This window comes from Coregonus clupeaformis, unplaced genomic scaffold (assembly GCF_020615455.1).
Source record: "Coregonus clupeaformis isolate EN_2021a unplaced genomic scaffold, ASM2061545v1 scaf0027, whole genome shotgun sequence".
Classification (NCBI taxonomy): domain Eukaryota; kingdom Metazoa; phylum Chordata; class Actinopteri; order Salmoniformes; family Salmonidae; genus Coregonus; species Coregonus clupeaformis.
Window position 1 is genome coordinate 744,214 of NW_025533482.1, and position 26,677 is coordinate 770,890.

The 26,677-nt window shown below is 44.9% G+C and overlaps 1 protein-coding gene across 1 annotated transcript in view; it reads right to left on the reverse strand.

The window, feature by feature from the left end:
• The window catches only part of LOC121569690 (retinoic acid receptor alpha), a 217,917-nt gene that overhangs the window by 111,152 nt on the left and 80,088 nt on the right, over positions 1 to 26,677 (reverse strand). Inside the window, exon 3 of the mRNA XM_041880837.2 lies at positions 14,415 to 15,227. Coding sequence (XP_041736771.1) covers positions 14,415 to 14,601 — 187 coding nt within the window. The 5' untranslated portion in view covers positions 14,602 to 15,227. The remainder of the gene's footprint in view (positions 1 to 14,414; positions 15,228 to 26,677) is intronic.

Here is a 26,677-nt window from a genome sequence, read left to right on the forward strand (position 1 = left end):
CACCCCCTCCTCCTCCGTGTCGCCACGCTCTCCATTGACAGCTGCTCCAGTGAGTTATCGTGCGCCAAGAGCCTCAAACACCTAGCCAGCCTTCCTCCCTTCTCCTTTCCCTCCTCTCCTCGTCCACACTTCCCTTCCATCAGAACAGCAGCACTAGTAGAGTCAGAATCATCCGCAGAGTGTTGCCTGTGTGTGTACTGACATGTGCAGTATGTATTCTGTATGTTTAAATCCATAGTGAAAAGAGTGTACAGGTGGAGGCTTTAAAACTATAGCCAACTTCAGCTATCCATTTCTCTTTCCCTTCCTCTACACTTCCATCTTTCTTTTCCTCCAGGACTTTAGAGAGAGATGGAGGAGGAGAAGGAGGAGGAGGTAAGCTGATGGGGGGAGGGACGAGGGGGGTAGTGTCACATCTGGATTGAGACTGCCTGTCAACACAGTTCTGCACACGCACGAACGGACACACACACACACCCTACATGAGTTCCTCCACTGTGGAGAATGAACGACTTAAAGAGAGGGAAAGAAAGTGAGCGAGCGAGAGAAAAAAAGAGAGGGGTTGGGGGCTGCCTTAGTAAAAACACACCTGGTAGCAATTTCTGTCCTCTGGTAAATCGGGCCAGAGAAGAAAATTATTTGGGTTTTGGTCTCATTTTTCAATCAAAGAAGTGATTACCTGGGAGAAAATGAGAGTGTGTGCTATAACACGTCTGCCCACTGTTTGAAGTAGCAGGAGGAGTTGAGAGATTTGAGGTTGGCTGTGGGAGGAGAGGAATAGCTATTGGTCTGGAGGTTTGGAAGAGAAGACTAGCCACTTTTCTCAATCTCACCGCTGGGAACAGTGAATGAGTGTGTGTGTGTGTTAGCCCATGCATGTAACTACAAATAATGTATTATTGGACTGTGTGTATGTGCATTGTACATGTGTGCACACCACCAATTTGCATTATTTGCCTCTCTGTATGTGTGTCTCTCTCTCTGCGTGTGCGTGTGTGTGTCCCTGTGCTTGTAGGGTCCAGGTGGGTTGTAGCAGGACGTCCAGGCTGTTTTAGTCTTTGGAACAGGAATAGCAAGAGGCCAGTCAGCCAGTCATCTAGTCAGCCAGTCAGTCATCTAGTCAGCCGCAGCTGACCATGTGACACAGCTAACTAGCTATCTCCCCCCTCACCCTACACACACAGTCTCCCTGTCACACACCAAAGATGAAGCCGCCAATAACTGCTTATCAACAGCTCTGGTTGCAAAGGTTTAATGAAATGCACAATCAGTACATACATTTTTTACATTTTAGTCATTTAGCAGACGCTCTTATCCAGAGCGACTTACAGTTAGTGAATGCATACCTTTTTTTTGTTTTTTTGTTTGTTTCCTACCCCCTGTGGGAATCGAACCCACAACCCTGGCGTTACAAACGCCATGCTCTATCAACTGAGCTACATCCCTGCAGGCCATTCCCTCCCCTACCCTGGACGACGCTGGGCCAATTGCAGCCTGGATTCGAACCAGGATCTCTAGTGGCACAGCTAGCACTGCGATGCAGTGCCTTAGACCACTGCGCCACTCGGGAGACCCATGTACATGATTGCCATGGCAATCTAATCCTCATGAGCAACATATTTGGTAACAAGTCAAAATACACTGAACAAAAATATAAACGCAACATGTAAAGTGTTGGTCCCATGTTGTATGAGCTAAAATAAAAGATTCCAGAAATGTTCCATATGCACAAAAAGCTAATTTCTCAAAAATGTGTTTACATCCCTTTTAGTGAGCATTTCTCATTTGCCAAGATAATCCATCCACCTGACAGGTGTGGCATATCAAGAAGCTGATTAAACAGCATGATCATTACACAGGTACACCTTGTGCTGGGGACAATAAAAGGCCACTCTAAAATGTTCAGTTTTGTCACAACACAATGCCACAGATGTCTCAAGTTTTGAGTTAGCGTGCAATTGGCATGGTGACTGCAGGAATGTCCACCAGAGCTGTTGCCAGAGAATTGAATGTTAATTTCTCTACCATAAGCCGCCTCTGACGTCATTTTAGAGAATTTAGCAGCACGTCCAACCGGCCTCAAAACCGCAGACTACGTGTATGGTGTTGTGTGGGCGAGCGGTTTGCTGATGTCAACATTGTGAACAGAGTGCCCCATGGTGGCGGTGGGGTTATGATATGGGCAAGCATAAGCTATGGAGGCCCATTGTGAGGCCCATTTTTTTAAAGGTATCAGTGACCAACAGATGCATATATGTGAAATCCATAGATTTGGGCCTAATTAATTTATTTCAATTGACTGATTTCTTTATATGAACTGTAACTCAGTATATGTTTCCTAAACCCTAGACGACCCTGGAAAAGGTATGTCACAGACATCATTTTTCCCGAACCTTCCAATGATAGATAAACAATAGTTAAAAATCGACCAGTCCCAGTGTTCAATAAATCATTCTATAAATAAAGACTATAAAACACATTAAGGAGTTAACAGACCAGCCTCTCTGAGGAGCCCTGATTTATAGAGATAGAGGAGGGTGTGTGTGTGTGTTTGCTACGGTAACAGATGTGATCGTTAACTCTTGCGTTGTATGTGCGTGTGTGTTTGGAAATGGGGGTTTGTTTAGTGCCCCTCCATCCGATTTCAGACCATACCGACTACGCAGATCAGACTAACACTTTCTCGCCCCTCCTTCTCTCTCTGCTCCTTCATCTCCTCCCTCCGTCCTCCTCTTTTCCGCTACCTTCACCACTGATAAAAAAAAGAGCATTTACGGCTCACTGTGCTTGTTAAGTTATTTAGAGAGCATGTGTGTGTTGAGAGAGTGGATAAAGGCGTGGTGGTGGTTGGGGAACACTACAACCTACAAACCTGCGCCCACACACATGCACAAACAAACACAGGCATACGCACACAACACAACCATGCAAACAAACACGTGCACACAACACAACCATGCAAACAAACACGTGCACACATGTTCGCACACTAAACAGGGCCAAATCAACATCTTAAATAAGACCAGGAAGCACGTCACCACAGACAAGCACCACTCAGAGAGCACTCTTACTAATTAGCTTTCAGAAAGAACGACAGACCGAAAGAGAGAGGCAGAGGAAATGAAAGGAAATAAAAATGATGAGGCAGTTAGAGGAGGAAAAGTGGACACTGAGCTGAGACAAACCTACCCAAGGACCGTGTTTTTTATGCCAGCAGTGGCTTTCAAGATTTAAAAAAACATTCTATAGAGAGAGAATAAGAGTGGAACAGGGAAGGAAGAGTCCTTAGGTCTTATTAACATGGCCACGTGAGTTTCATATGATAGGACCTCTTCGTAGAATTCTCCTTGAAAACAGACAGAAGAGGGTCTATAAACATGAGCTCCATCATCTTACAATTGTCTTGTAAATAACAATTATCTCCAAAGTGTGTCAATGCTGCCATTGAATAACTAGGCTCCAGTTTGAAGGTTGTTATATTTCATTATAAAAACTAACTACGCATAGGCTCTAGGTCCAATAAGAAAGAGAGAGAGAGAGAGAGAGAGAGAGAGAGAGAGAGAGAGAGAGAGAGAGAGAGAGAGAGAGAGAGAGAGAGAGAGAAATAGAGAGAAATAGAGAGAGGGGACTTGTTGAATGTTCTCTCTTCCCTCAGTGTTTCATAGGTCGATAATGGTTGAAAACAAACTTCTACATTCATTAAGGTCTTCCAAAACACCAGAGGCTACTAGACAAAGCCACACCATAGCAACTGTCCAGCCAGTTTGCAATGAACAAAAACACACTCTCACACAGATAGCGCTATGTGACATCATGTTGGCTACATCAATGTGAAAGACAAAGAGGAATTGGACTTGGATATACACCTATCCTCGCATGTTTTAAGACAGACTGACAGATACACCAAAAACCTTGTCGTCCGACATTCAAATGAAGGAAATTATGGTTAAATCAAACCAGCTGTCCAGCCTTCTGGCGCGTGCCGTTTAAACAGACCAATTAGGAGTCTTGGACTTGACAGGCCATTATGAAAGGAGAGCAGCATTTGTCCCTCAGCCGAATCCCTTGGGATCTCTCTGTCTCTCCATATTCCTCTCTCTCCCTCTTCCTCCATCTCTCCCTCTATGACACAGCTGGGCTTTTCACACCGTCACACTGGAAGGGTGTCTCTCCATTGGCAAGGTGCACACACACACACACACACACACACACACTATATAGATGCTGTCAAATATATTGGCAACTTTGCACTTTAGAATGGAGTGCAATATAGTGGAGTGTTCCGTTTTTTATTTTCAAAACTGGTAGAATTGTTATTTTTACCCTGTAGGCACCTGCAATCTACCCTAGGTGAAATAAATTACACAGTAAATGAGAATCATTGCATCCAACCAAATTAATTAGAAATTTGAATGATTTAGTCCAGGCCATTTTTATTTTTTTACTTTGAAGTAACAAATCTTACTTTGTTGTGATAAAAATATTGGTCCTGTGCAGTTGTAAATCAAATGAACACAAGTGTAAATAGCAAATGTTTTTTCAATTTAAACGTATTTTATAGTGAAAACAAGTGTGAATCATGCAAGTGTACCAATATATTGGACCGTATCTGTATAGACAGACAAAGAACCAACCCACACACACACACACAGTTTTTCAAAGACGCTCACACAAAAACACACACACACACACACACACACACACACACACCTCTAATGCAGAGTGGTCTTAAGCGTTTCTCATCAGATAGAGTCCTGAAGGTCGTGTGTGTAAGTGATCAGAGGACAGGCAGTCAGGCAGTAAAAGCAGTCAAGTCCCTTTAACAGGCTTTTAGCACCCGCCATGCAGCCACACTCCCATCATAGCCTACTTTAACAAGCTCACCCTCATCCCCCCATCCCCCTCCCTCAGTCCCTCCTTCAAGACAACCATCACTCCCTTCATTCTCTCCACCACTGACCCTCCTCCCTCCCTCCGCCTTCCCCATCATTTGTTCCATTTACCCCCTCCCTCCCTGCGTGTCCTTCCGTCCCTCCTTCAAGACCACCCTTCTCTCTCTCCATCACTACCCCTCTGAGGGTTGTGAATGGGAACTAAAGGCCCTCCTCCTTTTCCTTGGACGTGACCCAGCTTTGAGACAACAGAGATTATGCACAGATTATGATCCACACCAACTGTCAGTTTAGATTCTTCACCATGGGCTTATGGGTCTTTCCAAGTGACTGTACAGCCTTTTGGCCTGTTGTCAGTGCCCAGCGCCCATCTCCCTTTGACTACCATCCGTCCATCCTTCTATCCCTCCACAGACGAGAGATCTCTGTCAGGATTTGGGGAATTTTTTGCTGTAGGGGTGGCGACGCCATGTCAAACGAACTTCTAAAAAGGTCAACTTGATGTGCTAAGTTGTCGCACAGAGCACTCAACTAATAGCGCAGTCCTAAAAACTGCAGGGCCACAGGACGTAGGCCTAAACAGACAGACAGACAGACAGACAGACAGACAGACAGACAGACAGACAGACAGACAGACAGACAGACAGACAGACAGACAGACAGACAGACAGACAGACATATAGATAGATCTGGGGCCTTGCAATGCAAGAGGACCAAGCCGTCTGTCTGCAGACAGTAAAACAAGAAAAGCTGAAAAGAAGAGAGGGGAAGGAGGCGCAGGCAGACAGTCGTAGAGGAAATTTAAGACCCAAAGGAAGGATTCTTGTGTGAAGGGCACGCCTGACCCTGGTTGATTTAAGATGCCTGGGGGCTTCAATGTCGCCTCCTTGTCTCCTTCCAGGGGCCTCTCCTGCACCCCTCCACCCCCCACTCACCGTCCCACCCCAGGACAGCAGGCTGAGGCTCAACGCAAAGGCAATGTGTGTGATCCAAATATCAGTTGGCAATAGGTACCTATTATGTCAGCGGCTGCAGTCGTTGCACCATTGGGCGTGGTTTGCTTTGAAGTCTCAGTCAGATAGTCATGTGATGAGCACCACAATGATTAAGTCTGTTTGAAGTTTACAGTACTTGGAGGTTTGAAGTTTGTCTGAACTACTTATTCTCAAATTACTGTCATTATCATTGTGCTAAGTATTATAAAATGATAGGCCTATCTGAAATTAGAAAGGCCTATAACGGATGAAGTTCCATCCCTCACACCTTTGAAAAATGTCAGTCAAGTTTGCCAAGTGACGTTTCACACGGCCCTCCATAAGCTCTAAAACAAGTAACAAAGTCAAGTAAACAACACTATGGAAAGAGAAGTCATCACAATGACTAACCTAAACCAGTCACAACGTAAGAACAGCCACAACAACCTGAATCAGTTAACCAGTGATGAAACAGTAACCATAACAACCTTTATCTGCTCCTTAGCAACCCTTAACATCCCTAACGATCCTTGACTTCGGAGATGTCATTTACAAAATAGCCTCCAACACTCTACTCAGCAAATTGGATGTAGTCTATCACAGTGCCATCCGTTTTGTCACCAAAGCCCCATATACTACCCACCACTGTGACCTGTACGCTCGTTGGCTGGTCCTCACTACATATTCGTCACCAAACCCACTGGCTCCAGGTCATCTATAAATCACTGCTAGGCAAATCCCCGCCTTATCTTAGCTCATTGGTCACCATAGCAACACCCACCCGTAGTATGCGCTCCAGCAGGTATATCTCACTGGTCATCCCCAAAGCCAACACCTCCTTTGGCCGCCATTCCTTCCAGTTCTCTGCTGCCAATGACTGGAACGAACTGCAAAAATCTCTGAAGCTGGAGACTCTTATCTCCCTCACTAACTTTAAGCATCAGTTGTCAAATCACCTTACCGATCACTGCACCTGTACACAGCCCTTCTGAAATTAGCCCACTCAACTACTTCATCCCCATATTGTTATTTATTTTGCTAATTTGCACCCCAGTATCTCTATTTGCACATCATCTCTTGCACATCTATCATTCCAGTGTTAATACTAAATTGTAATTATTTTGCACTATGGCCTATTTATTGCCTTACCTCCATAACTTGCTACATTTGCACACACTGTATATATATTTTCTGTTGTATTTTTGACTTTATGTTTTGTTTTACCCCATATGTAACTCTGTGTTGTTGTTTTTTTATCACACTGCTTTCCTTTATCTTGGCCAGGTCGCAGTTGTAAATGAGAACTTGTTCTCAACTGGCTTACCTGGTTAAATGAAGGTGAAAAAACAAAAAAAACAATAAGCAACGGCCAGCTACAACGACCTTTATTAGCTCCGTCAACAAACAGACACAGCACCCTACCCAGGTGTGCATCTCAAATGGCACCCTCCCTATGTTGTGCACTTTTGGTTAAAAGTAGTGCATGGTCAAAAGTAGTGCACTATATAGGGAATAGGGTGATAGACAACAGGCCCACTTTTTTAGAACACCATCAGGCAACTTTAACAGATGTCAGGTCTGATATTGTCAGACCTGTGAAAGAGATGACAGAGGAGATAAGGTCAGACCTAAGCAAACGATGACAGAGTGAATATCGTCAGACACGTTCAGGATGACACAGCGGATTCCGTCAGAGCTACGTACAACGACAGAGCAAATATCATCAAATGTGCTCACACTACGAGAACTTAGGGTCTAGAAAGAGATGATGCCTTTAAGACAGTAAACAATGACTAATGTCTAGACCGGGCACGCGCATGCGTCCACGTGTTGATTTTGTCCATCCACACCAGACGCGATCAGGACACGCAGGCTGAAATATAAAAACTAACTCTGAACCAACTATATTAATTTGGGGACAGGTCGAAACACATGAAACGTTCATGGACATTTAGCAAGCTAGCTTGCTGTTGCTAGTTAATTTATTTGTCATGGGATGTAAACATTGGGTTGTTATTTGACCTGAAACGCACAAGGTCCTTTTTTCTTTGTAGAATTTGGACCCATTTTGAGACACACAAAATCGTGTGCTCTCTACTCCGACATTTAATCCACAGATAAAAGGGGAAACCTAGTTAGTTTCTAGTAATCTCTCCTCCTTCAGTAGTAGTAGTAGTGGTAGTTTAACTTTAAGGTGCATTACCACCAACTGGACTGGAGTGTGGGCCTCAGTTCATCTTTCAATCACCCACGTGGGTATATGCTCCTAAAAAACAATGAGGAGATGGGAGAGGCGGGACTTGCAGCGCGTCACGCGTTAAAAATAGAACTAAGTTCTATTTTAGCGCCTGGCTACGCAGACGCTCGTTGACGAGCGTGAGCAGTTTAGATGATATGATTGAATAACGTGTACATTTATTTTGCAAAGCAAGTGGTGCGGTCAGCATGTAACTAACACTTTTTAAACTGTGATCGAGAAAGTCCCCAAACTTGGTAAACTTCACAATCTCACTTGTCAGAGTTATTCCCCTCCAATTAAAAGGATTATCCTTGTCTTCAACACTTTGGCAGCGATTAGTGGTGAGTGGTCTGTGACTCGACGTAGACGTCACAGCAACCCTCAAGAAGACAAACACCGGTTGGGCATGTCCCAGTTGGGGCCTGCCAAAGGTGGACCAATCAAAATGAAGTTTGGTCAGAGACGATCACTGTGGTGATGTGGACAGGAACACAGGGACTGGCAGCTCCCGACAGGCAACGTAACACTGTAAAACACCATGACGATATGAGACGTACAGCCATACAGACAGCCACTGAGAGAGAGAGAGAGAGAGAGAGAGAGAGAGAGAGAGAGAGAGAGAGAGAGAGAGAGAGAGAGAGAGAGAGAGAGAGAGAGAGAGAGAGAGAGAGAGAGAGAGAGAGAGAGAGAGAGAGAGAGAGAGAGAGAGAGAGAGAGAGAGGGAGGGAGAGAGAGAGAGAGGGAGAGAGAGAGAGTGAATGTGTACGTGCGTGTGGACAGCTCTCCAACACCTCTGTTGTGCCAGACATTGACTGGGCTCGAGTGGAGCTGCAATGGCAGAGCCAACTCACACCTTCAGAAGGAGCGAGGACGAAACTGTTTGCAGACGTACATCAGGCCTGTCAGACAGGGTTGAAAACATGCCTATCCAGTCTAAGGACCAGACCTTGTCAACCACTTGGAATCTTTACTTTCAATAATGTCTGTTTGTACGTGTAAAGGGAAGGAAGCACTGCCGCTACCAACCAAGGTGCATGAATCGAGGACCAAACTGAAGTAGAGAGGAGATTCAGCAGCTCTTGGAAGAGTATTGTTATTGTTACAAGTAAAACCAATTCCAGCGTTGGTTTTAATTGTAACAATAAAGACGCTTTTTTATTTACTTTCATTGTCCTCTAAGAATTGCTGTCTTTATCTTCTTTCCAGCAATTCTATCTTGATAATAAAATGAACACATAAGCCAATACCTATTGTTACAGAGGTGGTTCAGTGACCACACTTAGAGTCCTAGGGTTGAACCCCATCGGTCACACTAGCATGAACTACAAACAAGTCCAATCAGCGCAGAAAATTGCTTTCATCATTTGAAAACCAATAAGCCATAAGCATGCTCCTAGCTTGACACTCTGTAAGGGCTGTAACACACTTGTGAAAGGCTGCGACCCAAATAGCACACTATTCCCTACGTAGTGCACTACTTTTGACCAGGGCCCATAGGGTTGTGCTGTAATCTAGCTGCATGTGGGAGCGTTGATACATTGAACGCTGAGCAGATTACAGGGGGATGGAAGAGGGAAGTTGAATCGAACGACCGGGGGGGGGATTAACAAAGTGCTCGCTGCGTTAAGTAGGTGTTTGGATCAGAGGGACCTCCGAGGCAGGGTGTGTGTGTGTGTGTGTGTGTGTGTGTGTGTGTGTGTGTGTGTGTGCGTCCGTTCGTGTGTGTTAAGTATGTCTGCATCAGCGGGACCTGGGAGGCCGCACAGTCATTAACAGCGATAATACACCGTCTCCCTTCACACCAGGATGAGCAGAGGAGGAGAGAAGAGGGAGGGAAGGAGAGACAAAGAGATGGAGGTAAACATGGCAAGGTCGACTGTATCAGGGTCATATTTCTACATTAACCCATACATACTGCATTCATAAGCAGTGTTACCGAATGTTGCTGGGAAGTGGTTCGGATACACAACACAAAGATGGGACACTTGTAGAGTCAGCAGTGTTCTTGTCAGTCTAGTTGTGTCCTTACTTGGTCTACATCTTTAGTTTTTATTCATTTTAATGCACTGTAGCACTTAGAGATAGTTTTTTCAATGAAAAGCATGTTATAAATTAAATCTATTATGACCATTATTAGATTTTTTGCAGTAGTCACTAAACCCAATTGAAACATGGCAAAACATACTAAACAAAAGGCACACTTGCATCATGGTCATACGTCTTCTTTCATATTTAAATGTATAACGTACCATATCATGGCAGGTCAGCCTATCAACAACAAGCTTGTCCGTGTTAGTAATCAGACTTTGTGTTGGTTTATGTGTGAGGAAAGAGACAACAACAACAAAATGAACCAACTCAACCAGCAGCGAAAAGTATGTGAACAGTACTTTCAACTATTTGCCGCATTGCCGCAGGCATGCGTGTGGTGGCAGTGAACGGTGTAGTACTCAACATGGGACGCTTTGTGGCTTAATAATGTGGCGGTCTATATTTAACTCTGGTATTTCTGGAGGGGGATGATGGGGGGGAGAAGGGTGACGAAATCGAAATGGAGCCATCCCGGATTATAGGGACAACTCCCTCCTTTGAAAACTGGAGGGAGAGCTGATTAGCATAAAACGAGAGCAGCGTATAGAAAGGAGCGTAGCCGCAACGCCTGCCAGTCTGATTCAGGATAAAAGCTCAATCTGGGGTGGTATACAGTAGTTAATGGGGGAGGGGTGCAGTGTCATCCAAGTGGACTGTGCCATGCGGGTAGCTGTGATGGTGGAGATGATGAAATAGGGCTGATGACCCCACCTCCCCCCCACAACATATGCACCCACCCGGCCTTAGCTAGCTGCCCCTGGGTCCCGTTCTACCATTGTGGTGGAAGATCCCTCTGGGAGGCAGAGCTGGCTGACTTCATGCCTGCTGTCATGTGGGGTCGGATGTACTGGCACTGACGTCACACCACCATTGGAACCATCACTGCATGACTAAGTGGTAGATCAAATGACCATGATCAAAGTCTCTCAGCAACAGATCTTGTATATGTTCAAACAAACTTTCTGGGAAACACCCTCGTAACACTTATAGTTACAAAAGCATTTTGACAGTAAAAGACTAGAAGGCAGATCACACATTTGGCAACAGCACCACAGGCTCAAAAGCAAAGCCTGTTTAACCTCACAGGGCTGTCTGGAGGCATCAGGCAGTGTTTGTTGTTGCTCTGGCAGCTTCCTATCTGGCAAACACAACACACACACACACACACACACCTCATATCTCCTGACATCACTCAGAGAACACAGAACCCCGTAGTAACCACAGGGCGTTTGGCGCCACCACAGCTGCTTGGCGTTCGCTATCCCTGGCCCTCGGCTGAGCCTTACACTGGGATCACAGAGAACTACTGAGTAGAAGGAAAGAAGTGATGAAAGAAAGAGAGGGAGAGAAATGTGAGAGAATTCGAGCTGCTTTGCAAGTAGAGGGAAGAGAAAAAAATAAGTGATGAGAGAGAGAAGATGAGCCATGTGGAAGAGGGTAGGAAGAGGGTAAGGAGTGATGAAAGAGGGAGGAGAGAGAGAGAGAGAGAACGAGAAGATGAGCTGTGTTGAAAGAGGGAATACCCTGGGGCTAGCTGATCCAGCTCTGCCACTGCTTACTGCTCCAACTAATCCCAGCCTGAGCACATCAGCTAGGCCTTATCGGTAATTAACACGCTAACCATTCTCCAGTCCCACTGGGGTCTGGACCTGGGGTACAGTACACAACCTCCACAGCCAGCCAGCCCTTCCCTTGCATTCAATTAGCCCACTTTAAAGTGCATGCTATAACCGCAGGAATGGGAATGGCAGGAGGGGAGGAGGAGAAATGGAGGAAGAGCAGGCGATGGGAGTTGAGAAAAAGGAGGGAAAACAGTCTGACATTTCCGAGGCGGGGGGTGGGGGGTGAGGGGTTTGGTAGGAGGTGTGGGTTTTTGTCATGGAGTGTTTTGCGGGGTAGCGTTAACGCTCCTTGTCCTGTCGAGGCGAATTGGGGATGATCTCCATGGTTATGAGTGGAGACAGAATAAGAGAGAGAGAGGGGCAGAGGGGTTAGATGTGATGTAAACGACCTCCACTCGGCTGGCATGTCCTTGGAATTGTATATTTTTATCCCAGTTTATTGGGAAATAAGACCTTAAGCCCTGCTTTAACCAATAATGCTGACAGGAAATTGTATAACTTAGCGACATAACTACTGTCCTCGGGTCAAGGTTAGAATAGATAGCATGGGGGGGGTGAGAGGAGGAGGAGGAGGAAGATGAGGAAGAAGATGAGGAGGAAGAGGAGGAGGAGGAAGAAGAGGAGGAAGAGGAGGAGGAATAAGAGGAGGAGGAGGAAGAAGAGGAGGAGGAAGAGGAGGAGGAGGAAGATGAGGAAGATGAGGAGGAAGAAGAGGAGGAAGAAAAGGAGGAAGATGAGGAAGCGGAGGAGCGGCTAGGGTTTGAGAGGCACGTCCACAATTTCACATATTCTTGAGTAATACGTTTAAGGTGTGGTTTATGCAGAGGGTGTGAATCTGTGATCTGTCCATGAGTTGGCATACCTATGTGAAATACAATTAGCATGTGGAACAAACTTTCTAGGGACAGAGTAAAGAGGCTTTGAGTAACAGGGTCTCTTCAACAACATGTCAAAAAGAGGCAAGGTGGGAAGCACATCCTCCATCTTCTCTTCACACACAGGCTGCTTTGCCTCATGCTACCTCTTCAAATGATAAGGCACGTCTCTATATAGGACACGCCACTGCTGCTTCTCACCCCCTCTCCCCCGTCAGTGCTTCCTCAAACACAGCAAGCGGGCTGTCTATATCACAGTCGCTCCATCCCCCGCCAGCTCCTCTCATCTCTGGTGAGCCCCCGTCTCGCATGACAGCTCACCCAGGCCATCTCCAAGCGTGGCGGGGGCTGTGTAATAATTAGCCCCTGGCGGCGATGGAGGGCTGTTTGTCAGCTAACACTATGCAGGAGCTGTGGATTAGTCTCTCAGAATCAAGAGAGGAGCACGCTCAACAGCCAGCCAGGCAGACAAGCAGGCAGAAGAACACACTGCGTCTCCACACACACACACACAGGGAGGCAGGGAGCCCCTCTGCTCTGACAGGCTGTTGTACTCAAGGCTCCACTGTCTGTCTGTCTGTCTGTCTGTCTGTCTGTCTGTAGCAGCCTCCCGACTGAGCTCCAGCCTGGATCTGGGGAATGGAAGCCGCGAGGGAGAGACATGGTGGGTGGAGGGACAGAGACATTAGCTGTTTGAACTTTTTCCCATACGGACATGGGAGCGGAGAAGAGGAGAGGGTGGAGAGGAAGAGGAGTGGAGAGGGGGACGGAATGCCACCCAGCAAGGCAGGCTGGGACAGAGCGGATGTAAGCTCAGCTGTGATTGGACAGTTTATTGGTAGAATGGGTACCGTTTCAGTGAAGGGGCTACATTATCCTTGCTAACTGAATATTAACGTTAACGTTGATAAATGAGACCTTTATCAAATAATGTTTGTAGAATGGGTGGGTGGTCCCATATCACATCCTCCTCCTACCTGTCAACATTTCCTTACTCCAGGTGAACTACAACTGCTTCAAGAGTACTGCTACAGTCAGAGCAACCACACCTTATTCTCTCTCTTCACAGACAGACACACACCTCCTCCATTAACGCATGAAAACACACGTACACACAGACCCAGAGAGAGCGCACACCCGCCAGTTGAAGTGAGGACACACACACCTCCTAAGGCATTGTGCCCAGGAACATTTAGTTGGTTATTCGAGCTGCCTCATTTAGATCAGACCAATCCCCTCGCTCAGTTCGACACATCGCCGCATGACAACTGGCAGGGATCCAGATTGCCAGGAGCAACTAGTCAAGGCTATGTTCCACACCAACCAAACCTCTAATGTGGAATCCAGTTTTATATAGACTCCACTCCACTTTGATCTGGTTAAGTAATTTAGCGTGACAGCCATTTATACATAACACAGGAGTTGCTGGAAAGTATTTAGAGTACACAGCCCAACAGCCAAGGTCGAGTTAAAACTTGTGTAGCTCATTTTGAACATCCTGTATTTTTCAGAATTGATCCAACTTTACGTCAAACTTCAAATGCTGATTTTGGATCAAGTCAGTCTATGTGCCATCAGACTCAAACAATCAACCACCAGCATAAACACAATACAAAAATAATAATATCTGCCATTCAGCAGTACCTGATCACCCTTCTAAATCAACCACCAATGTCAACATACACCAACAACAAAATATTGTAGTGAGATTGGGTACTTACTGGCTGGCGACGGGGTGTTGTATCCACTGACGGGCAGTCCGGAGAGGGTGGGAGGGGACAGTCCCCCCAGCATGTGGGGGAAGAAGTAGGAGTAGTGAGGCATGGGGAAGCCCCCCACAGAGACAGTGGGGCCCCCCGCACTCCCTGCCCCCCCCGGGGGGTGGCAGGGGTTACCCTTGCCCGCCATGTTCTGCTCGGCAGACCTTGAGCCGAGTCCAAAGAGTCTCCTGTAGGTATCCGTGGTGACGGCGGTCTACATCCCCAACCTCACGCTCTAATGACGACGTAATCCAATTAAGAAGTGGTGGTGGTGGTGGGTGACAGCGGACGACAACGGTGTGTGTAGGTGTGTGAAATGGAGCTGTTAGGTTCCGTTGACGTTCCAGTTGGATGCTTCAGAGAAACTTTGAATCCAAGGACATATAGGCTATTTTCTTCCAAAGGCTGGTCCTCTGCCTTGATGTGAGATAGAGAGAGGTAGAGTAGGCCACTAAGCTTTATAACTTGAATGAAACACCAATTACATAAATACTAAGGAGGGTTGCTAGGCAGAATAATCTGGCACAAATGGAACCCTTGTTCAGGATTGGATAGACTTCTCAGCCTTGGGAGGATTGGATGATGACAGCTTTTCTCTCTCCAGTGACTCAGCAGAGCTCATACAACAACACCACAGGGAGGAGGAGGATTGTTATGATGATGGCTGGTTCTAGTTGTCACCGTAACATGGCTTGCCCAGGGTCAACCCCTATCGCCGTGGTGACTCACTTTCAGTCTCGGCAACGCACCTGTGGCAGACTGGCAATCTTCCTCCTTTAGAAACAGAGAGCGAAAGACAGACAGAAAGAGAGAGAAAGAGACCGACAGACATACAGTGAGAGACAAAGACAAGTGTTAGATAGAGATTCCCTCACTGCTGCATATTCAGAGACAGAGAGACAGGGGTTCAAATGCATATTCAGTGGCGTAACATTGGTTTTTGCCTGGGCTCATCTCTATGTAGACAGCGTGGGAAAACAGAGCCCGGGTCCTCTCTAGTGAACTTGTTAACGCTAATGTTTTCAACTAGGAGCACGGCTCCCCCCTTCTCTCTCTCCCCCGCCTCCTGCTCTCTCCCCCACCTCCCTCCTCCCCTTGTGGGGTGAATCATCATCAGAGATGCTGAGGCTCATTAATGGAGTCCATCTGAACCTCTCTCCTCGCTCCTCAAAAAAAACAGGAGACGGAGATGAGCTTATGCAACCTGCCAAGAGAGGAGGGAGGGAGGGAAGAGTAACCTAGTTCTGCCTTTCAATGCTGATGTTGTACAACATGCCTTATATAAATCCAAATCCCCTTGCTTTGCTACACACTGTCGCAACTAGCTATAATATATCTCTGTAACACCATCAACTACTATGCACTATAATTGTAGTGCACTACTGACAGCTTTGCTTCCATCTCTTTCACCCATCTGACATTGACATGCCAAAGGAGTGAAGCGTTTACTGTTCTTTGGAGTCTGGACTGGAGCTATCTGAAAGTTGAAAACATTATTTGAGTGGCTTTTCCCTCCCTCCCTCCCTCCCTCCCTCCCTCCCTCCCTCCCTGTATGTCATGTCTGTCTTTAGCTGTCTGAGAGGCATTTGTTCTGCCCTGGCCCCAGTGAGGGAGTGTTGGGTGCACAAGGGCCAGTTTTTACAGGTTCAGGGGCCTCATTTTAACTACTGGGACCTTTTTGATCTCCTGCAAAGTGCTTCTGCCTCCGCCGTCAGGCCGCACCTTGTGAAGTCCTCCGCCGACAGGAGTGTGAGTGCGTGTGTATGTGTGATCTCCTGCAAAGTGCTGCACCAGCGTCAGGCCCCCCTTGTGATGTCGGCCCCACACAAACACAGGCAGGCACAGGGCTCTGGGCAGCTGGGCCCTGTCGTAAAACAGCCAAACACCACAGGACTTTCAGACATGTTTGTGTTTGACGGGTGAGGAGGGGAGGGGAGGAGGGGGAGAGAGAAAGAGGCCTTTTACAGAGACTGAGTGAAGGGCTGGGATAAAAACAAGACTGCCGTTATAAGTGCACCAGATCATTTTCATCAAGACTCTAAAACATGATGAAGTACCCTTATAGGAACAGAACAGGATGTAGTGAATTCAGACCACTTATTACTTTCCAGCAGCTCCTGTATTAGGTATATATGGCTCTCATGCTCAAATGATTCAAATATCCATTCACCCATCCATCCATATACCAACCCATCCATCCTTCCTTGAGAAGGAATATGATACATCAGAAATGGCTACATCCCTCTTGCCGCTCACAGATCCCACCTGGGAATTTGAGCTTCAGCGGGCTCTACCCTGAGCTTTAGCACAATGCACTGGATAGAACACGTTCAAAGGACACAGTGGGAGAGAGAGAGTGATGACGAGAAAGGGGGAAAGAGAGACGGGGAGAGGGGGAGGAGGGCTAGATCAAAGCGAGAGGAAGCGGATGAAGATACCTCGTTGTGTTCGCCGCTTTCAATCTCACTCATACATTATTAAACACCCTACTAAGTAGGTTAAACCCCATAGGTCCCCTTTACATAGCCATGCACTCCTTCATTTAATCATAGGCTTGTGTGTATACCAGTGCATCAGTGTGTGTGAGAGAGGAGAGAGAAATAGCCACAGAGACAGCTATATTGAGAGAGGAAAAGAAGGCGTGCCCACACTACAGAGTGTATACATTAAGAAGTGGGAGGTCATACATGTATACATCTCTATACATGTACAGTATGTGACCAACACTGGCTGCATCAGAATACATGAACCTGCCAGTAGTAGTAGTAGTAGTAGTAGTAGTAGTAGTAGTAGTAGTAGTAGTAGTAGTAGTAGTAGTAGTAGTAGTAGTAGTAGTAGTAGAAGAAAAGAAAAGAAAAGAAAAGAAAAGAAAAGAAAAGAAAAGAAAAGAAAAGAAAAGAAAAGAGAAGTCTGTACATCCTTGACGAACTACTTGATCTTCCAGTGTGAATATATATGCGTGCATATATTACATGCTGTGACCAAACCCTTTGATCAGTATGTCAGTTACTTCACAGCCAATCACAGAGGAGCGACACCATAGAACACAGGGGTGCGGAATAAAATGGAAATTGGAGTATAGGGGAGGCCTTAAGATCAAGACACACCATAACGAACATTGTGCGTGAGCATTAAATCACCCACTGGGTGTCGACGAATTGGTGGCGATTCAAGGATATTCCCGATAATATGTAGAATTATAGGGAAATAAATGGAAAATGACCGCCGATGTTCTGTGGTCATAGGCGATAGGAAGACCACCCCGCTGCGCATGGTTGAAACTTGTGTTGGTTTCTTGTTCAATAGAAATGGTTCCTGTTTTGACATATTGGGATGACCAACATTGGAGCAAGCGATGTACCATATGTACTTGACCCAGGTCTGTTACATTATATCTGGGTGAACTGGAGTACTATGAACTATGAACCCAAAACAAGAACGTCTGAAAAAACGGCAGTCCTGTTCTAAAAAGTGTTTATTAATTTTTTTAATTTAACACGCTCTGCCATACTATAATATGTGATTTACCTGAGACACATCTCCTGGTGTAGGAAATACTGGATGTACACATGTCAAATATGTATCTAACTCATTCATTCTCTCATATATGCACGAACGTACATGTTTGACAACACAACATGAACATGCATGTGTTGACCTAGGCTCATACTTACACATACGGTGGGGTGACACACTTGATAAAGATGAGCAAATATGTATAAAATAATTCAAATACTGAGCTATATTGTATGCTCAATAAAATTAGGAAATTATATTATTTTAAACTAACACAATTGCTCAGAGAAAGAGATTTTGCTTAACAAGTAATATTTTTTTCTCTCAAAAAGGTAGGGGTCAAAATTACCGGCCAATTAACCATTTCTTTGTGGATTTTGATCTGTGTTTGGGGTTATCGTCTTGCTGGTAGATCCACTTAAGGCCAAGTGTCAGCCTCCTGGCAGAGACAACCAGGTATTTGGCAAAAATACTGGTACTGGGTAAAGTTAATGATGCCGTTGACCATACCAAGGGCCCCAGGAACAGTGGAAGCAAAATAGCCCCATATCATCAAAGATCCACCACCATATTTTACAGTAGGTATGGGGGTTATTTTCTGCTCATGCGTTCTCATTTCAATGCCAAACCCACCACTGGTGAGCATGACCAAATAACTATATTTTCATGTTATCTGACCAATATGAGCATACAATATAACTCAGTATTTGAACTACTCATTTTATACAGTTTTTTTGCTCATCTTTATCAAGGGTGTCAATCATTTCAGACCCCACTGTATATGTAAACCACTCACACACACTTGCATACACACGCGTGCAAAACTCACGCACATGCAAAACACACATGCAAGCAAACACACACACACACACCAGAGGTTGACACAGGAACAAGACTCCTGCAGATCTAGCAGGGCCCGCAGGATTCCGGCAGGAACGGGAATGAAGTTCTAGAGTCAAATTCGGGACAGGACTGGACAGGATCGACATTCCACAGGAACGGGCAGTAGGACTAAGATAGTTTACTTAATAAAAATAGCGTCCGTAGGCGCACTATCGCGCCTCGCTCCAGTTCCAGTCACTACTTGACCTCAGATGCACGCAGAGATTTACTAAATTGCACATTTATTGTCCATAAATTCATCCGACTCTGGGTAAGTAGAAGGGCTGCCTTCATTGCCAAAATGTCGTAATGTGGTTGTTATCAGCTGTGGGTACTATGCAGGCAACTGTCTCGTGAGCGCTGAGCAGCAGGCAAAGGGAGCAGTTGCTATGGCTACTCCCACGCAGAGTGGGGACAGACAGATGAGAAGCTAATGAAGGAAGTTATTTCTGATTTCTGCGCCAAAACATGTGCACAGTAGGGGAGTGATTTTTATCTGAATGAACAGGAATGTTCTGGGATTATAGAACTGATTATAGGACAGTATTGGAAAAAAATTGACAAGATAATACGGGACAGGAATGAATTTTCACTCCCGTGTCAACCTCTAACACACGCACACTATTTGAATGGATCAAACATCACAAGATCCCGTTGAGAGGAACTTAACTGATCATACATGTAATATATCATCTCTAACATGCTAACGTGTGTCAGGGGAAAGTCAGGAGTGGCAGTGCGAACACAGACCCACGCACACACAACTTCATCCCATGGATTGTAACTGTGGTTGAGAACACACAGTCTCCACACAAATAGAGGGGTCACACAAGCGGTAAGACGAGCGTCACACTTAAACTAACGCGTGGGAGACATACACACACAACATCCACATGCATGCAACCGTTTCTACACAGCAGAACATCATGGTTTGCCAAGTTGAGGAACCAGAACGCAAACACACACCCCTCATACACTATACATAGGATCACAGTGTGTACAGATATGTACAGCATGTCTGAAAACCTCCATCCTCAATGTCCTTGTTCTGTCATAAGAATGATGTGGCCTGTGTAGTCCAGCGGTTAGTGCTGTGAACCCGGCACACATATACCAAATCTGACCCTTCTTACTCGCAATCTCTTCTACCTTTCCTGTCTCCTCTTCCAACCTCAATAAATACATACAACTCAAGAAGAAAAACATAATGTGACCTTCAGGTACGTGATTCCATAAGTATAAAGGACAAACTCCATTTCTAACTCCACATTAGCTATCTCCTTAATCTCTAAACCATTCAGAACTCAGACTGAAGTGCACCTCTTCAGTCCTAACGCGATCATCTTCATTCCAAACCCTTTCTGCGAACTAAACTCAATGGATTGGTGTGTGTGCGTATCTGTGTGTGTGTGTGTGTGTGTGTGTGTGTGTGTGTGTGTGTGTGTGTGAGCGCATGTGTATGTTCCTGCATGAGTCTTTAGCACTGAAACATTGACCCACTGTGTAAGCAGAAATAGTTAAGTAATAAAAGGGAAAGGGGGATACCTAGTTTTGGGGAAACCTGAATGCATTCAACTGAAATGTGTATTCCGCATTTAACCCAACCCCTCTGAATCAGAGAGGTGCTGGGGGCTGCCTTAATCGACATCCACGTCATCGGCGCCCGGGGAACAGTGGGTTAACTACCTTGCTCAGGGCAGATTGACAGATTTTTACCTTGTCAGCTCGGGGATTCGATCAAGCAACCTTTCGGTTACCTTTCGGTTACTGGCCCAACGCTCCTACCCGCCAGGCTACCAATAGCCAATACTGACACACTCATCACCATCACCACTAAGTAGTAGCCAATAACCCGAGAGTGGTGATAGACAGTCACCAGTGAGCATTAACTCACAGCCAGTCAGAAGTCAGTAGTGACCATATGCCATGAACTCACATCCATTAACTCAGAGTAGAGGTCTTCACGTTCCGAAATAGATCTGTGGCTTTCCCACCTGACCCGATACGCATAAATAATTTTTTTGAAAACGGAGACCCGTTCCGAATGGACCCGAGGACAGTCCGTTCGGATACGAGAGTAAAATGAGAGAGAGAATGAAAACTCAGACCGGGAGATGCCAGTGCCATCAATAAACACATGATATTGGCCAAATGATCTACAGTTAACTTGTCCTTAAAAACTGGCTATAACAAATTACAAAAAAAGATTTGTTGTGTTCCGATGTGTAGAAAATTCAAAACTGTATAGCTTATTGTTTTATTGGTTTTTACTTTCCTAAAACAATAATTGTCCACCTCATGGTTCAGCTGTCGGAGATTTGAGCGCTAAATGTATCAGGGCATTGCATGCATTCTGTATTGACCTATAGGCCTAGGCGTCCACTGTGTGATACTAATATTTAAAATATAAATATAAAGGAAGAGAAGCTTAGGCCTAGCCCTAGAGCGACCGAGAAAAATATAGAGATATGCCGGCACCATGTCCCTGACACACATTTCTTTATACAGTGGGGAGAACAAGTATTTGATACACTGCTGATTTTGCAGGTTTTCCTACTTACAAAGCATGTAGAGGTCTGTCATTTTTATCATAGGTACACTTCAACTGTGAGAGATGGAATTTAAAACAAAAATCCAGAAAATCACATTGTATGATTTTTAAGTAATTAATTTGCATTTTATTGCATGACATAAGTATTTGATACATCAGAAAAGCAGAACTTAATATTTGGTACAGAAACCTTTGTTTGCAATTACAGAGATCATACGTTTCCTGTAGGTCTTGACCAGGTTTGCACACACTGCAGCAGGGATTTTGGCCCACTCCTCCATACAGACCTTCTCCAGATCCTTCAGGTTTCGGGGCTGTCACTGTGCAATACGGACTTTCAGTTCCCTCCAAAGATTTTCTATTGGGTTCAGGTCTGGAGACTGGCTAGGCCACTCCAGGACCTTGAGATGCTTCTTACGGAGCCACTCCTTAGTTGCCCTGGCTGTGTGTTTCGGGTCGTTGTCATGCTGGAAGACCCAGCCACGACCCATCTTCAATGCTCTTACTGAGGGAAGGAGGTTGTTGGCCAAGATCTTGCGATACATGGCCCCATCCATCCTCCCCTCAATACGGTGCAGTCGTCCTGTCCCCTTTGCAGAAAAGCATCCCCAAAGAATGATGTTTCCACCTCCATGCTTCACGGTTGGGATGGTGTTCTTGGGGTTGTACTCATCCTTCTTCTTCCTCCATACATGGCGAGTGGAGTTTAGACCAAAAAGCTCTATTTTTGTCTCATCAGACCACATGACCTTCTCCCATTCCTCCTCTGGATCATCCAGATGGTCATTGGCAAACTTCAGACGGGCCTGGACATGCGCTGGCTTGAGCAGGGGGAACTTGCGTGTGCTGCAGGATTTTAATAGATGACGGCGTAGTGTGTTACTAATGGTTTTCTTTGAGACTGTGGTCCCAGCTCTCTTCAGGTCATTGACCAGGTCCTGCCGTGTAGTTCTGGGCTGATCCCTCACCTTCCTAATGATCATTGATGCTCCACGAGGTGAGATCTTGCATGGAGCCCCAGACCGAGGGAGATTGGCCGTCATCTTGAACTTCTTCCATTTTCTGATAACTGTGCCAACAGTTGTTGCCTTCTCACCAAGCTGCTTGCCTATTGTCCTGTAGCCCATCCCAGCCTTGTGCAGGTCTACAATTTTATCCCTGATGTCCTTACACAGCTCTCTGGTCTTGGCCATTGTGGAGAGGTTGGAGTCTGTTTGATTGAGTGTGTGGACAGGTATCTTTTATACAGGTAACGAGTTCAAACAGGTGCAGTTAATACAGGAGAACAGGAGGGCTTCTTAAAGAAAAACGAACAGGTCTGTGAGAGCCGGAATTCTTACTGGTTGGTAGGTGATCAAATACTTATGTCATGCAATAAAATGCAAATTAATTACTTAAAAATCATACAATGTGATTTTCTGGATTTTTGTTTTAGATTCTGTCTCTCACAGTTGAAGTGTACCTATGATAAAAATTACAGACCTCTACATGCTTTGTAAGTAGGAAAACCTGGAAAAATCGGCAGTGTATCAAATACTTGTTCTCCCCACTGTACTTGTCAGATCGGCTACTACTGCTATACAAATATAGGTGTACAGAAGGAGGATAATTCGTTAACTTTCGATCTGAATATTTTTTTATAAAGATTAGCATTATATTGTTCAATTAAAGGAGTAACTCTGATAGGCCTAAAACATTCTTCCTCACCTCAAGTTCAACTATCGGAGTCAGTTGGAACACTGGTGTGCACTGCTTTCATAGGCCTGCATAGCTAAGCCTAATAATAGACATGCCACAACAAACCTTCAAAGGTTAATTGCAAATACCCGAGACTCGCGGCAATTATATCAGACCCGATACAGAACCGAGACAAAATACTTTTCGGTTCCATTGTATACATGAAGACCTCTAACACACAAAACACACACACACACGAATATTGACGCCTCACACACTCACACAGACATACTTTCACATACTCTGCTGCTACTCTGTTTATTATCTATCCTGATTGCCTAGTCACTTTTGCCCCTACCTACATGTACATATTACCTCAATTACCTCGTACCACTGCACATTCACTCAGTACCGGTACTCCTTGTATGTAGTCTCCTTATTGTTCTTTTATTGTGTTACTATTTCCTTTTTTGCAAATGTTTCTAAATTGTTCTTACTTTTTAACTCTGCATTGTTGGGAAAGGGCTCGTAAGTAAACATTTCACGATAAAGTCTACACCTGTTGTATTTGGCGCATGTGACATTGAGCTGTGTGTTGCAACTAGCAGCCAGTGACTAGCAACCCAAAATAAATAAGCAATCACAGGGGAAGGACAAGGTTTACACCGCATCTCAGGACCAAAGTTCTTGTGCATCTCTAACCTTTACTTACCCAATGTTTCTTTAACCTATTAGGCCTGCCCCAGTGTATGTCTGAATAATACTGTATACTGAACCAAAATATAAACATAACATGCAACAATTTCAAAGATTTTACTGAGTTACAGTTCATATAAGGAAATCAGTCAATTGAAATAAATTCATTAGGCTGGAAATCAGATATGCATCTGTTGGTCACAGCTCTGGTGGACATTCCTGCAGTCAGCATGCCAATTGCACACTCCCTCAAAACTTGAGACATCTGTGGCATTGTATTGTGTGACAAAACTGCACATTTTAGTGTGTCCTTTTATTGTCCCCAGTACAAGGTGCCCCTGTGTAATGATCATGTTGTTTAATCAGCTTCTTGATATGCCACACCTGTCAGGAGGATGGATTATCTTGGCAAAGGACAAATGCTCACTTAAAGGGATGTAAACAAATGTATGCACAAATTTGAGAGAAATAAGCTTTTTGTGCGTATGGAAAGTTTATGGGATCTTTTATTTCAGCTCATGAAACATGGGACCAACACTTTACATGTTGCGTTTATATTTTTGTTCAGTGTACAGTGGGGAAAAAAAGTATTTAGTCAGCCACCAATTGTGCAAGTTCTCCCACTTAAAAAGATGAGAGAGGCCTGTAATTTTCATCATAGGTACACGTCAACTATGACAGACAAAATGAGATTTTTTTTTCCAGAAAATCACATTGTAGGATTTTTTATGAATTTATTTGCAAATTATGGTGGAAAATAAGTATTTGGTCAATAACAAAAGTTTCTCAATACTTTGTTATATGCCCTTTGTTGGCAATGACACAGGTCAAACGTTTTCTGTAAGTCTTCACAAGGTTTTCACACACTGTTGCTGGTATTTTGGCCCATTCCTCCATGCAGATCTCCTCTAGAGCAGTGATGTTTTGGGGCTGTCGCTGGGCAACATGGACTTTCAACTCCCTCCAAAGAGTTTCTATGGGGTTGAGATCTGGAGACTGGCTAGGCCACTCCAGGACCTTGAAATGCTTCTTACGAAGCCACTCCTCCGTTGCCCGGGCGGTGTGTTTGGGATCATTGTCATGCTGAAAGACCCAGCCACGTTTCATCTTCAATGCCCTTGCTAATGGAAGGAGGTTTTCACTCAAAATCTCACGATACATGGCCCCATTCATTCTTTCCTTTACACAGATCAGTCATCCTGGTCCCTTTGCAGAAAAACAGCCCCAAAGCATGATGTTTCCACCCCCATGCTTCACAGTAGGTATGGTGTTCTTTGGATGCAACTCAGGATTCTTTGTCCTCCAAACACGACGAGTTGAGTTCTTACCAAAAAGTTATATTTTGGTTTCATCTGACCATATGACATTCTCCCAATCCTCTTCTGGATCATCCAAATGCACTCTAGCAAACTTCAAACAGGCCTGGACATGTACTGGCTTAAGCAGGGGGACACGTCTGGCACTGCAGGATTTGAGTCCCTGGCGGCGTAGTGTGTTACTGATGGTAGGCTTTGTTACTTTGGTCCCAGCTCTCTGCAGGTCATTCACTAGGTCCCCCCGTCTGGTTCTTGGATTTTTGCTCAACGTTCTTGTGATCATTTTGACCCCACGGGGTGAGATCTTGCGTGGAGCCCCAGATCGAGGGAGATTATCAGTGGTCTTGTATGTCTTCCATTTCCTAATAATTGCTCCCACAGTTGATTTCTTCAAACCAAGCTGCTTACCTATTGCAGATTCAGTCTTCCCAGCCTGGTGCAGGTCTACAATTTTGTTTCTGGTGTCCTTTGACAGCTCTTTGGTCTTGGCCATAGTGGAGTTTGGAGTGTGACTGTTTGAGGTTGTGGACAGGTGTCTTTTATACTGATAACAAGTTCAAACAGGTGCCATTAATACAGGTAACGAGTGGAGGACAGAGGAGCCTCTTAAAGAAGAAGTTACAGGTCTGTGAGAGCCAGAAATCTTGCTTGTTTGTAGGTGACCAAATACTTATTTTCCACCATAATTTGCAAATAAATTCATTAAAATTCCTACAATGTGATTTTCTGGATTTTTTTCCCTCAATTTGTCTGTCATAGCTGACGTGTACCTATGATGAAAATTACAGGCCTCTCTCATCTTTTTAAGTGGGAGAACTTGCACAATCGGTGGCTGACTAAATACTTTTTTTCCCCACTGTATATAGCTAGCGCAAATCTGACACTCTGTAGCATCTCTTCTACCCTCCCTCTGTAACCCTCCGTTGTACATCCATTAACCATTGCCACCCCCATGCTAATCGATATGGCTTCTATAGGGAACTATACTGTATGAAATGTACGGCGTGCTGAAAGTGTGTCATCCATGAGAGGAGAGGGGTCATAGAGTGTATGTATGTGTGCTTGCGTAATTGTGTCTGTGTGTGTGTATATACAGTTGAAGTCGGAAGTTTACATAAACTGAGTTTAAATTGCTAAGGTGTTTCACAATTCCTGACATTTAATCCTAGTAAAAATTCCCTGTCTTAGGTCAGATAGGATCAGCACTTTATTTTAAGAATGTGAAATGTCAAAATAATAGTAGAGAGAATTATTTATTTCAGCTTTTATTTCTTTCATCACATTGCCAGTGGGTCAGAAGTTTACATTCAATCAATTAGTATTTTGTAGCATTGCCTTTAAATTGTTTAACTTGTGTCAAACGTTTCAGGTAGAGCTGGTGGAACTGAGTCAGGTTTGTAGGCCTCTGTCACGATCGTTGTAAGAGGCAGACCAAGGCGCAGCGTGATAGGCGTACATCTTTTAATGAGTACTTTACACCAACAACAAAACAACAAAACGATACGTGAAGTCTAAAGGTTCACCAACACAAACCTATACAGAACAAGATCCCACAATTAACTAGTGCCAACAGGCTGCCTAAGTAT